At 24.2% G+C, this 15760-nt stretch overlaps 1 protein-coding gene across 1 annotated transcript in view; it reads right to left on the bottom strand.

Moving 5' to 3' along the window:
- Nucleotides 1-441: 441 nt before the first annotated feature.
- LOC126897246 (limbic system-associated membrane protein-like) overlaps nt 442-15760 on the bottom strand; it is a 228785-nt gene continuing 213466 nt past the window's right edge. Inside the window, exons 7-12 of the mRNA XM_050670713.1 lie at nt 7227-7401; nt 6479-6657; nt 3970-4156; nt 3775-3810; nt 3578-3699; nt 442-3443 (exon numbers count right to left, since the gene is read on the bottom strand). Coding sequence (XP_050526670.1) covers nt 3590-3699; nt 3775-3810; nt 3970-4156; nt 6479-6657; nt 7227-7401 — 687 coding nt within the window. The 3' untranslated portion in view covers nt 442-3443; nt 3578-3589. The remainder of the gene's footprint in view (nt 3444-3577; nt 3700-3774; nt 3811-3969; nt 4157-6478; nt 6658-7226; nt 7402-15760) is intronic.

Below are 15760 nucleotides of genomic sequence, written 5' to 3' on the forward strand. Positions count from 1 at the left end.
ATAACATTAAATTAGTACACCAAATTAACTTGCTTATACAACACATGTACATAAATGCAAATATTGTTACACGTTAAGTTCTCACATGTGTAACTATGTATCATATATTATGATATATCATAAGTTTTTATTTGTTTTGGAATAACTAGTTAGAAAAATTTCTAAAAATATATAAACTATATTCAATTCTACGATTGACAAAAATGTGTAAATATGTTTTAATTTACTTGATTATTTTATCTAATAAAGTAATTGAACTCATTATATAAGTTCAATTGCAGATCTTATTATTTATGTTTACAGTAAAAAAAAATTCATAATAATTAAACCATGCGTTAAAGAAAAATCTTTTAATCTCTTAAATTTTAATTTATTAAAATTATTTAAGTTTTATAAAGGAAGATATACTATTTATATTTAAGAATAAACAAATATGTACATGCATTTATTTAAAAATTGTCAATAGCATAATAATATTATACAATAAATAATAAAAGAATTATTAGATTTTATAGTAAAAATTATGATAATAACTAAAATAAAAATTTCAAACTTTCATAAGAAATTTACTAAAATTTACTTTATAAACTTTAACTTTTGGCTCAAATAAAAAAAATGGTTTTTCATTGTATAGTTTTACTTTTTAGAAAGGGCTATTCATCCATTTTTTAGGCTCTAAAGTAAATAATAAATGTTTTTATTATTAGAAAGCATATTTATACAGAATTATCAATAGGTAAGGAATCAGGTCCATTATTACAAGTAATGAGAACAATGAAATCCTTTCCTTACTTACTAAAAACCCTATATATAAAAACTATACATTCCTCTCTTTTAGCGCTCTTTTAATAAATTGTGATGCGTATAAATTCCTGGAGTTATATTTTTCGCAAAGGATGATTAATCAAATGATTATAAAAAATTGTTTCACTTGAAGGTCAAAAAATAATTTTTAATGTTTTTAGTTTATACATTAATAGTGGCAATAATTATACGTCAGTTTTTAATTATTTCAAACAAAAAAAAATGTTATGTTTTTAACAGCGCAGAAAATGTTATGATATAAGCTTAAAATGTAAAATGTTGTCATGACATTCTTATAAAACGAAAAAGAAAACTCAAAAATAATTGACACCAATAAATTTATATTATTGTTAATCATAAAACTTTTATAACGTAAAAAATTTTTTAAATTGTAATAATATAATTTTAAACTGCTTATAGTAGTGAATTATGTTTCAATTTTTTTTAATGTTGAATGTTAGCCAAAAAAACCGTACAACATTTTAATATTAAAAACTTTAAAGATGAAAATTTAATAAAGTTTATATGTTGAATGACGTTAAACTCAATTATAAGCTAATGTTATAGTTTATTTTAACGCTCAACAAAAAAAAAACAATTTTTATTCAGCCATGAATTTTAATGGATTGATACAATCTAAGAATTTTTTTTATGGATAACAAAATTAAAAAAATATATCTTCTGTAACTATTTGTATTACGATACTCATACTTACAGTAAGATTGTGTATGTTTAAAAACCGCGATTAAATTATAGGTGCCAGATATTTTTGTCAGTTTGAAATTTCATAACAACCCATTCTTATTAGCACCATTGTTTTAAAACATTAATATAATAACATAAATAGTTAAAGTACATTATGTAAAATATTACAAATGTGTATTTAAGAGTCAAATTAAGTTAACTTAATCTTTATTTATCGTGTAGTAACTTAAAATATATCCTATTGAAATTTAAAATGCTGATTTTAGACGTTTATTTTTCACTTTAAAGTTTAATTATATGATTTAAATTGTATTTTGTAAAAAAAAATTATAGATTTAAAAATATTAATAAAGTAATTTAAATTTAATTACCCTTTCTAAATCTATTTTGATTGTAATTTATTTAACAATAAAGTTTACTTAAAAATAAAGAATTTGTTATAAAAAATCATTAATAATTTTATATTTACATACTTAATTTATACTGTTTATATTTATAATGAATATATGTTTTACACTGAGAATTTTTATTTTTTTGAGTTATGCAAATTTTAAAATGAACTACTTATTAATTAAAATTTTAGTTGATAACAGTTTTAATTTTATAAACAATTATAATATAATTGAGAAAAGTATTTAACTGCTGAGAACCAATAAAAAAATATCTGTGTTACTCCAAATGAAGGCCCTGATTTCATGTAATCTGTAAACTGTAAACATTTTCTCTAAAACTATCTAAATTTTATGACTAGGATAAATTTTTTTATTAGTATTATATTTGATTTAATTTAGACAGCCTCATATCTCTCTGCCCTGTAATGTAATTTAATTATTACATTTTAAAGCGAGAACATTTCGTCAATCTATTATTAAAGAAAAAATTGAAATCGGAACATATTTCGAAACTAAAAAACGTGAACTTATAATTATAATTATATTTTCATTTTATGTATACCATAAATTAAAATATGAAATAATGGTTTTTACATTTTACGTTTGACCTTTAAATAATAATTTAAGATTTAGAGGTTTCTAGTTACATAAGTATTATACATTTTATTGATTATTTTTTAAAAGATTTTCGAATGAAGTCTATACAAAAATGAAATATTTTAAATTTATTAAAATAAAAATTACCTTAAAAAACAAGTATGTACAAAAACTAAAAGATTTGGAGTTATTCAATTCGTTTTTATAATTTTTAATAGGTATCCGATGGTAAAGGAAAGTCAGCTATCAAAAATAAAATTAATTCAAACACTTTACTTACTATAGTTATTATTTATATAAATAAGTTATCTACAAGTACATTATAATATATTTATACAATATTAATAAATTATGCAGTATTTAGGCGGTAACTAAGGCCAATAAGCTAATCTATAAGATATTGATTACTACAGATTTTTTTTTTGTCTACTTTACAACGAATAGGTTCGAAGTATTTTCCTGACGTTAGTAGAGTTATAATATTGTTAGAATTATTGAGTTATACTAATATTTTGTTTTCATGTTTTCAATTCTTATTTTTTAATTCATGAAAATCACAGAAATGTCGAATACAGCTGTGTTTGGCATCTTAATATTAGTGTCACTTTCCTTCCTATTAAATGTGTTATGTCATTTTAGAAAATCATGATTTTTTAGGGTCTACTTAAGTATATAATATTTTATAATTAAAGCTTTTTATTTTAATAACAATACAATTTTAATTTAGCACCCTAAAGTAAATGATCAATGTTATTATTTATAATTTAAATTAGAATAAGACCGACCAAAGAAAAAATGTTGTATAAAACAGATAATAGAGTAATTATATTTCGTATAAGTTGATAGTTGAAATGTATCATTTGTGTTGGTTTCTGTTCTTTTTTCTTCACTTGTATTTTCACATTATAAGATTTGTTTAACTATATAGCAAGGGTTGGGTGATTTCTGAAAATAATGAAATAAACATTAAAGTCATATAAAAAGAATATAATAAAAATTAGTATTTTATTATTTTATAATTTTTGTTTCATTTTATCATAAAGAGAGAATCAAAAATATTTATTAGTATGTTTTCATACCAAAATTTAAATTTAAGCTAAGTAAATAATGGCCGTGATCATGACGCAGAGTAGTACTGTTTGAATTGTCTTTGGGGCGTTGTTTATAGCAGTTGTGACGCTCATATCTCTCAATTCTGGATCTATTTAATAGAATAGAAATATAATTATTAAATTAATATTTAAAATATTTAAAAAAAACAATTGTTTCATTTTACCTATGTAAACCGAGTTTCCGTTAAATGTAGTAGCATCTGAAAAAAAAAGTATTAAAACATTAATACTATTTTTAATTACAGTTTAAAAAAATAATCAAAATGGTGTTAGTTGATGAATTTAAAACATTTGAAGTATTAAGCATTAAAATATAGTATAATAAAAGAAAAATTAGATTATTTCAGCAAAATTATTACCGTTCTTCATAAGGGTGGTAAAAGTGAATGGACGAGAGATTTCGCTCCAGCCGTAACGGTTTCTGGACTGTACTGTAGCCTCATAACTGGTACCTGGCTCCAATGAGGTGATTACTTGAGACATTGCTTGATCGACGATGTCAGTACGCTGAGGAGTGACTGAAATTTCTGTCCAGTCATCTGTGCGCTAAATTAATAAAAACTTTAAATTAGGAAATCATGCTATAAAATAATTAAAGCAGTAATATTATTTGAATATGCAATTTATAATTTGATAATTATATATATTCGACATAATTTTTTTTTTATTTTATCAAAATGCTTTCTTTTCGTCTTCTCATGTAAACTTAAGAAAAAACTAAACAAAAATTAAATATTCTTTTTCTACTCTTGTAACTCGTTTTCGAGGTAAAAATACCAATAAAGAACAATTTTTCAATTTCATATGACTTAAGAGAACTTAATTATAAAAGCTAAAACTAATAGCAATTAACATAATTATATTTATATTATATTTTCAGTAAATTAATTATTGAGGAAATATTTATTTTATTGTATTCTTTCGTTAATATTTCGTCATTTATGACTATTGAAAAATATATACACAAAACACTTCTTCGAATATGCATTGAAGAAATATATAGAAGAATTTTAATTTCTTATTTATATAATTATTTTTGAGTTCAATTTTAAAATGTGATTATATTCTTATTTAAAAATATCAAATATAAATGTTATTAATTAGAAAAACATTAAAATTGTAATTAAATATTATTATATTCAAATTAGAATTTTCTTTTGAAAAGTTTTTGAAAAGAATTGATAAATTTGAGTAGATTATGTAATTTTATCATCAAAATTTACATTAATATTTGTAGCATTTAAAGCCAAAATTTAGTCAATGGTAGAAAAATTAATAACGAAGAAATAAAATAATTTACTCCTGTCTGTTTTTGACGGACCAAGAACAGTCAGTTTGTTTTGTGCAAGTGTACATTTATATCTTTTTAGAGGATTTTTATGAAGTTTTAGTGACTCCTACAAGCATAATGTTCTACCAATGGCTTGCACTTGGTTATTCGTCTTTTAATGATCTAAAGTAGTGGTAGAAGAAAGGAAATATAGTATAGCAGTATTATAGTTAATGTATAGTAAAAACAATTACCGTTAATATAAACTGCTAAATACGTTTGAGAAACAATCATTACAATTGACTGATAAACAATTTAAGTTTATACATGTATCAGCTATATGAAAAATGTATAAATACATTTCCAAGGCTTATTTAATTAATTAAATAGGATAATATTAAAATTGTCAATCAAAATGTGTTCGATATAAATTTTGGATGTCATAATAGAATGTAAGATTATTATTGGAACGGAAGTTTAAGTCACTTGATATGGTGAAAAAAAAATTAAATATCTCTGATGTTGTGACGATGAGACCGAGTTGGTAACGCGGCAGTGCTTGACGCGCACTGTCTCGGGTTCGAAACTCGTTCATGGGCGGCTTCATTTACCGAACGAGATATCAGTTCGGTAATTAGAGTCGCCGTCCCACTCTCCTTCGGACTAACCTCCCGCCCCGGAGTATCATCAATAATTTAGAAACCTCCTCTTTTGTGGGAGATCGCTATTGAATTGGCTTATAAAGCGTTAAAAAATATATATATATATATATATCTTTATTGATTTTGAAAAATATTTGATGTAGTTTGATGATAACTTAAGCTATTTTAATTTCTAACTAATTAAACCTTTTGTGTTTTATGTACATAATTTGGAAACCCTTCTCTTACCATAAACTTTGATGGGTTGATAATAACTTTAGCATAATTATATATTGAGTATGAGCTGTATGCTTATCCACCATACTTTTTATACATAAATTCCTATTTATTCCTTCTGCGGGCAATTAAGTGTCCGAATTACAAAAACAAAAGTGTATAATAAAAAGAATATATCTAAGGTTATATAAAAAAATTACTTTAATTCGTTTATTTTTAAAAAATGTATGATATTTTTAAATAAATAAAGGTTAAAACATTTCGAAATTTACTGATTTTAAAAATCTTCATTTTTCTGAGGATTTCAACCATTTATGGGAAACTAGAGAAAAATTCGTGAGTATTATGTCTTCAACTAAATAAAATTTATGTTCTTTAAACGTATCAATGAAAAAAATCAGTCTAGTCAGTGCTAAGAAAAAGTAGAGAGACACAAAATAAAAAAAAACACATATTAGTAAAGTTAATATCATCTTAGAATCGCAAAGAACCTAAAAGAAAACATTATAATTTTAATAATGTATTACTAAAACATAGTATAGTTAAAATTTGGTCAATAAAATGAATAAATGAACAATTATTAATAAAAATAATATCATAGTTTATCACATTCTATCACTTATTTTCATAAAAATATTGTATTATATAAATACCAAATTAAATTTTTTTGGTATATTTTAAGAACTATAACCTCTATTCATTTAACTAATGGATACTTACTCTTCTCATAGGACGTTTATATTGCGTTTCCTGTTGACTTTTGCTATTATTTTTTATTGGTCTATACAATAACTTATACTCTTGGATAGGACTGTAGCTTTTGACCATCCAAGATATATTGTAAGAATCTTTAGATCGACTTCTTTCGTCACTGGTGAATGTGGCAGCTTTTGGTTTTCCTGCATAATTTTATTATTTTTTATTTAAAAAAAATTTATTTATTCTTTTAATGTTTAATAGTTCTTATTTGAAAAATATGTGACTATATTAATTTAATACAATTATATTCTTTCATTAACGAAGAACACCTCGCAATGTCATGTTAAGTTAGTTAATAAATATAATTGTTTATGTTTTTTATAAATACAGTAATCTTTATAATGATTGTATAAAATTCGAAAATTTTACATTTTGTTTAAATTTTGGTCTACACGTTATTTATCTGTCCAAGTAGCGTTAAAGATACTATATATATATATATAAATTGCTTTATTAGCAACGTTGTGGAATAGACACAATGAAATGTTGACAAAGTAATCCACTTAATATTAATTCGGCAGTAATTAAAATTTATTTTACGCGCGGATGTGGTAATTTGTTGGCTGTAACATTTTTCTAGTGGCAATACAATAAATAATTTCGACTAAGTTTTAAAGTACATCTAAACATTGAAACATGTTACTAAGATTGTATTGTAATAAAATTAACTAAAACTTTGTTGATTACAAATATTTGTTGTATAAATTACCTGTTAGTTCTATGAATTGTCTGCTCTTTCCTAATCCATTATCAGCTACACAAGAATAATTGCCAAAGTCAATTTTCTGTGCTTTTCTTAGACGCAAAGTGTATCGATTTCCTCTGACTTCCATAATTCGCCATTCAGTTGTATCCAGTTGCAACGTATCACGGTACCATAAGACCTAAAAATTTAAAACGACTTAATTTATGACATTCGACACAATATTTATTTATTATACATTTTACAATATACTCGTAACAACAAAATTAATGATTTTTATAATTGTTAGTGCGCGTGAAAACATTAGTAACCAATTTATTGGTTTAGTATTTTTAAGATTTATCGAGAAATCTAAAAGATTGATAAAACATAGAGCGCCCAAGTGTATAAAAATCTTACTTATTTAACTCTAAATCAAAAATTCATTTTATGGTTGTATTATTTGAAAAGAAAAACAATTTTTTTTGATTAATTAGATTGATTACAAATTATTTTAAGCACTCTAGAATTTAAAGTTCTAGAATTTTATATTATACGCCTTTGATGTATTTTCTATATAGATTATTTTTTTTTAATAATAATTAATATAATTATAAATTGTGAAGATTATTTTTCGCAATTTCACATTTTTTTGTTTTTAAATTATTTTAATAATGCTATTTTTAAATTACTTATAATATAAAAATCTACTTTGTTGTGTAAAAATAGGTTTTTTATAATAATCGTAATTTTTTTTAGATGATTATTTTCTAAAGTTTAAAGAAAATAAAAAATACATTTAAAAATAAATCTATTTAGATTCTTTTAAGTTTTTAATACTATTTTGCAACTTTAATATGTTAATACTAATTCTTAAATATTATATCAATATCATTTTAGTTGATCAACTGCATTTATGTAGCCGGAAATTTTCTGAAACACTCACCACGGTTCCGTTAAAAAATAATATTCGAGTTGAGTTTAGATTACACTGTCTATACGAATACGTTCGAAATTGATTGACGTAAAACCAACGGATTTGAGCCTATTGATTAATGACCTGTCTGGGCTTTTGATAGACTTTGGCCTGATTTCCTTTTTTCCGTCTCATTTCAAAACTTAACCACTGACTATATACGCCAATACTTATATTTACGAGACATCTGCAGGTGGTCCCACTGACATCACTTTGAAGTGGATTCCCGTCAGTGGTAACCCCTGTCTATAAAGATTCATCAAGACCATTAAGTATTTTTATTTGATTTTTTTTTTTATGATAAATATTTATTAATTATGAAGTATCAAAGAAATATTTTTAAATTTTACACGAAAAGAATCTATTACATCAGGTTTATTAAAGATCTTAATGAATTAATCAATTTAAAAAGTCAAATTTAAAATAACCTAACAAGTTTTTGAACAATATAATTAAATTGCAGATTTATGTAATTAGTTTGTTTTTAATACATAGCTGAAGTAATAACAACTTCAGCTCGTTAACTTTATGAAAGTTTTATTTGAATATTTTACTAACACGTGCATTTAATCGCATAATGAGTAAACTTATAAATAATAACTTACCCCAAGAAACTTCTAAAATTCAACTTTATAAGATTATAGCAATTACTGAGATTCTTATTGCAATTATGATCACCTTGAGCTTACAACATAATATTAGAGTAATCTTATTATTCGATTTTTTTATTTAACCTCTAAACTAATTAAATAAAAATTTTAACAGGATCTATGACAAAATTAAAACTTGAATAAATTTTCTCAGACCTAAAATCTTAAATTTTGAATTGGTATATAATTATACAATTAATTATATAATTATCAATTAGTTAATGCGTTTTTTTAAGAAAATTTTAGTAAATTAAAATCTTGAATGAAAGTAATAAGAATGGATAAAAAAGAAACATAAGAAACAGATTTTAAAAACTATAAATTTTAATTTTGTTAATCTCTGAAAAAATTTTGCTAATTAATGTTTTTTTTATTGTTTTAAAAAACGGGTTAAGTTAGAAATATTTAAAGGAAAAAGCTATATACTATAGTATTTTATTTACCTTGAACTCATTAATAGATTAATACTTTTGAAATAGCATTCGATTTAAATTTGTCACAATAAAAAGGTATCAATACATCTGATCATTGAGATATTATTTCAATGAAAATTTCATTACATAAAATTGGTAATATTTCTAATGTTTGTAATTATGGATCAATTTCAAAGATATCAATTATACCGAAAATTTTTGAGGCCTCAAATACTAATAAATTTTCTGCTATAATGAAAAACTGCTTCTCTAACTATCAGCATGGATTTCTATCAAAACATTCAATATGTACAAATAATCTTGTATTTTAAACCGATATTTTAAATGGTATTAACGAAGGCCCACAAATTGATTACATATACAATACATTTTAAAAAACGTCTGATAAAGTTAATCACAGACTGTTGTTAATAAAATTGCATTGTTATGGTGTTAATGGATATTTGTAAAGTGTATTGAATTTTATCTTTATGATCGTACGCAACTAGTTAAAGTTAACAAATATATTATCTGAAGAATTTATTGCTTTTTCAGGTGTACCTCAAGGCTCTCATTTGGGTCCGTTATTGTATAATATTTTTATTAATGATTTGCTTTTTATCTTTGATAATGACACTAAGATTTTTTTACTTGCTGATTATACAAATTTATAGTAAAGTCCGCTCTTATGATGATTGTAATTTTTATAAACTAATTTAAACCGATTTATAGAATGGAGTATTTTTAATTGTCTAAATTTAAACATAAATAAATGTCTTATTATATATTTTGTTCGTAATAATAGTTTAATAATTTATAATTATTATATATCAAGTATTTAATTAAAAATATTGTCATCAGTTAAAGGCTTGGGTATTTATTTTAGTTCCAATTTGACATTTATTTTTCATGTTAATTTCACTATTAATAAATCTTTAAAAAAGCTTGGTTTTTTAAATAGAACATTTAAATAGTACAATTAAAAAAAAATTGCATAATATCTTTATATTGCTTTTTGGTTAGAGTTTGGTTCTCTTATTCAGTCTCCTAATTATACAACCAATATTTCAAAATTTGAGAATGTTCAATTTAAATTTTTAAAAATACTAGCTTTTAAGATGAAACTATCTATATCCAGATATTCTTTTACATTAGTACCGAACTCAGTTTGCCTTGGTACATGTGAAATCAGGCGTAAATAAAAAGACATTATGTTTAGTTATGACCTTATAAATTTTAACATTGATTGTCTTGAACTATTATTCCAGGTTGGATTTCTTACCTCAGTTAATTTTATTTAACCTCAATGTTCATTTTATATACCTAAATTTAAAACTAATCTAGCAGCTGGATATTTTTTCCCTGGAGTTTTAAAACTATCCAATTTAGTTTGTATGTATTGTAATTCTTTTTATAAGTCTCATGATCATTTTAAAAATAATATTTTTTCAACACTTAGCTCTACTTTCATTTCTTAATTTTTGTACTTCTATCATTTTTTGTTTTGTTTTTTTATGTACAGCTTATTTATTATGGATATTATTGACAAATAGTTATATCATTTAATGATTAGTATTTCTTTTTCTATATGTAATGTTAATTGTTGTCCTTAAATAACGTTTATAAAAATGTCGATTTTTCAGTTGATGCTATATAAATAAATAATTTTATTATACAAGTAACTATAAATTATTATAAATAATAGTGTCAATAATTTTGTTTTAAATAAACGGCAATCGTTTTAACCATAATATTATTAAACAGCCATAACTTGAAAAAGTGATAAGAAATTGGATTGGAGTATGTTACCCTTAACAAAAATGGTTAAAACGTTTTAAATTACACCTAACGATTGCCAAGTAGATGCGTGTTGGATAATTTGATCCCGGGGGTATTGAAAGTCATGATAAATTACAAATTTAAATCGGCTCGACCTAGTCCAAAGGAAGATGGTAGAAGAAATAAGGTTTGCTTGTTTTCTCTTACATGCGTACCCACACATATGCCAAACTCCATGTACGGTTAGCGCTTTTTAGCGTTTTATATCCTTTTGAGATGAAATATATACATATGGGTCGTTCACAAAAAGCTGGAATATGTGGTGGCTAATATTAAAGGTGGATGAAGTTAAAGGAAAAAAGAAATAAAGAGGATTCTTCGATGCATAAAAAAAAGAACGATGTAAAAAAAAGAACCAAATAAATATTTTGCCAAACATTCATACATAGTGAGTAAAAGCGCATGGAATGGAAATTTCTTTCAGGCAACCCAAACAATCCATTTTTGTGTTTGCGGGAAAAGCCTCTACGTTGTTGCTCTTGTATGTGCATATTATATATTACGTTTAATATTTAGTATTTTATGAATAGTATTAAATTTTAAAATCCGAACATAGTTTGATGAGTTACCTATTTATAAATATGTTACCTAATATGACTTTTATATGGCTATAATTTTTCAGCATTGGTGTGGCGTACATGCACAGAAGTGGACCTTTGCAGCAGTTATGAAGATTAATGTGCTAATAGTATTATTCAACCTTGTAAAAACTAGCAAACAATACAGAATCGTCAACCAAGGAAATATTACAATAAATAACTTTAAATGTAAATACCAAATTTTAAATTCCTAACCTTAAGCCATCCAAAAAGAGCAACCTCATTAAATACGAAGAGTTTTATTGATGCAATATAATATATAATAAAATATATAATTGATGCAGTATTTGTTGTTCACCTAAAAACAACACTTTATTTTTTTAAGAATCAGGATTGCTTTGAATTTATTTAAAACTAATAATCACGATTGGCATATTATATACGGTGATATTATAAATAAGAATAAAAAAAACAAAGAAGAAATAAAGTAAAATCAATAAATTTGTTGTTTATATACAGCCGAAAATAATGTTTTGAACAATGAAATTGTTAGAGCAATAAAAAATTTATCACACAAACAAATATTTTGTTCCTGTGACGAAAATTTGATAATTTAACAATAAAAAAATTGTCGACCGTAATTTATTTTCCAGTGTAACGTTTAGAATAACCTAAATAATAACATAGGATTACACAGAATTTTTTCTATCATATCTGTTTTTTGAGATAATTACTAACCAATAATAAAAAAATAGATAAAAAAAAAATTGTATAATTGTAAAAACTGAAAAATAAATTTTTTATAACTTTTTCAGTATAATTTAACAGAAAAAATTTGGGGCTTATATTTAAGTTTAACTGTTTTTATAGATTTCTAAATTTAAGTTTAATGGATATTTTTCAGGAAAAGAGTTGAACTTTCCAATATTTTTATTAATATAAATATGTGTTTAACTATGAATATTACTCTATATATTAGGCATTATGGCGAGTCTTCTTTAGATATAAGAATCCATGCATGAGTCTGTTATGTCTAATATGTAGATGATTAATGATTATATCTTAAATTCTTTTTAGGTTTGGGTTTATTAGCAGTTTTATTTGCCTTATTTCTAGTATTATGGATATTCCTACTTCTAAAATACTGATCCAAAATTTATAATCGACCATTCATTTTCTTAATTAATTCATTATCAATTAAATAAACTTGTTAGTTATGTACGTTGCCATTTTGAAAAAATAAAGCTGACATCCCTACTCAAGGGAAAAAAATTTAAAAATAATTTATAGCTGATAAATCAAGAAGTATACTTAATAAAAATATACAAAAATTATTTCTCCAACTATTGTATTTATTTTGCGAGTAATCGGGTGATTTATTATAAACTGATCATTCTGTATATTTTAAATAAAATGTCACAATTTAGAGCTATGTTGTTGATTGCAATAAGGAATAGTGTTACAGAAATTGTTGAGTCTTGAGATACTCCATTTTCTATTGTATATTAGATGGGTAACTGTATTTTTGCTTTCACTTTAAATTTTTTATTATTTACAAAGTTTAAAATTGTGCTAAGCATTTAAACACCAAATGTGTCAAATATTTTGATATGTCAAGATTAATTACTCCCACGATTTGTTTGTCGATTTCACTATATTTTTTTGCCGTGATAATCAAGTATATTGCTTATCGCAATCAAAGTCTATTTAAGAAACAAAAAAATATAAACTGTTGTTGGGAATGACACAAAAATATTCATAATTTTTTGTACGAAATGACATGAAATAATTAAAGTATTATGCGAAATTACAAGACTAATAATATAGCTCACAGAATATATTTTTTTCAATGTTAATGTACGTCTAACATAGAGCAAGTCTTTATAATTAAAATGAAGAGTTTAATAGATCAGTCGGATAAAAAATACTATCACAGTGTCAAATAAAGTGTTAAGAAAGTCTTTAACCTTTTGCTCTAACCCTATCAGTAGCTTTTTTTTCTTGAACAAATTTGTCGGCAATATTAATAAATCTTAAACGAAGGTTAATGTCTAAGAAATTTTCTTTTGAGGGAGTGAAATTACTACACGAAGCTTAGAAAGACATGAGTGTATTTCTGGCATGGAAAAATTTTTGTAAGGAATTGTAAGACTCTTGTAATAAGTCGAGTGTAAGCCTATTTGGGCATAAACAGCAGACTAATTTTTGTAAATGAATTTGTTAGTTGTGTTCACACTACTGAGACTCTAAAAAATGTTGGAATGTGGTCAATTCTTGTATGATGATTATATGAACATTTTTTCAATTTCCTGTAAGAATTTTTCCAATGTGACTGACAATTTGTATAAATTTCAAGACACTAATGTCATTTCGACTTTAGAAAAACCATTTTACCTATTTAAAAGAAAGTTTTGTAGTCATTACACTCCGTTTAAGATATTTCAAGAGTTTTTAATGAATATTTGTTGGAGAGTTTATTTCATTAAATAAAGACTTACTCTTAATGATACATACATAAACTATAAAAAAAAAATGACCTAAAGTAATCTTGAACATTAGATTCGGCACGACCATCATACCTACTTATAATATTTTACAACATAAAAAACAGCTTTTACAACTGGCTATCCATATATGTACATATACTTTTTAATTAAATTTACAACTTTGACTGCTATGACCATTAGTCATTCATTTATTTAAATAAATGTTTACATTTCATAGATGTGAGGAGAGCACGTGCAACATTATGTTATCTCTTATTACAAAGTATTAATTTAATTTTATAAATTATCTTAATCTATATTATAAGACTTGTTTGACTTTTATAAGTTCTGCGCCAAAAATAATTAACTTAAAATGCTTGAGAGGTAATTATTTATCAAACAATAAAAAACGAGTGCTCCAGAGTTATTAAGTGAACTAAGGTATAATGTTTGAGTAATTTGAATAATATATTGTTTTTTCAAATGATTCTGGCGTTGACATACGAAATTTTATCAAGCGATTTCTTTCGATTTAACATACTTTACACCATAGTAATGTTAATATTGAAACTATACTTTATGGATTTAGTTTTTGAACAAATTACTTTCACTCGACCTCATTGAGCAAAACGCTATCATTACTTTTTTAATATGCACAGAGAAATATTTTTTCTCAGTGTCTTTGGCATTAGATATCTAAATACATAATTTTACCTGACATAAAATATAAATGTATAGATAAATAAACGTCAATATGGATATATTCTCCGAACTTTTAGATAAAGAATATTTAAAGTTTTAACTTAAACACATGACTTATATTTATATACACTTTTAAATTATTATCATTCATGGTGTCCTCCTCTACTAGCCCCACAAGATATTCTTGAAAACTTAACGGAAATTTTATCGTTCGATTATTTTTGAATTTCCGTGGACAAAGTAATGATGCAGAACAAAAATGCATAAATAAAAATAAAAAAAAAACATTTCGATGTGGTACTAAAAAGTTTGCAAAAACCCTCGTCTATCANATCGTTCGATTATTTTTGAATTTCCGTGGACAAAGTAATGACGCAGAACAAAAATGCATAAATAAAAATAAAAAAAAAACATTTCGATGTGGTACTAAAAAGTTTGCAAAAACCCTCGTCTATCATTTAATGTACTTAAATCCATTACTACAACTACTGCGAGTTTAAAATTATAAGAGTTAGTTAATTCTATCTCGACCATTCCTTTTTGATTTTATGTATAATAATACGCGTACTAAAAATAACGTACGCAGACGGTGAAAATGTAATAAATTATGGCTAATACTTATTTGGATGGTCGAAATTCGATCCGAAACATATCGATTTCAGAAAAATAGTTTATGTTTATATACACGAGTACAAGCTATCATCGGGTGAGTGTGATATAATATATTGTAATAAATTCCACAACACACAGAAATGTTTCTAAACCGGGTCCCTATGAATCTATTTCTTATGCAAAATAAGTCGGTCACGGCACACTAAAAATCGTATCATACATGTACCCCATATGGATGACTTATGTTTTTTAATGTTAAATGCTTGGTATTTATGTATATCCTTTGTATTATCCGTACAGTTTAACAAAAAATAAGAATACTACGTTGAAATTCAAACACTTTC

Source organism: Daktulosphaira vitifoliae, unplaced genomic scaffold (genome assembly GCF_025091365.1).
Source record: "Daktulosphaira vitifoliae isolate Bord-2020 unplaced genomic scaffold, ASM2509136v1 Scaffold_2, whole genome shotgun sequence".
In the NCBI taxonomy this organism is placed as follows: domain Eukaryota; kingdom Metazoa; phylum Arthropoda; class Insecta; order Hemiptera; family Phylloxeridae; genus Daktulosphaira; species Daktulosphaira vitifoliae.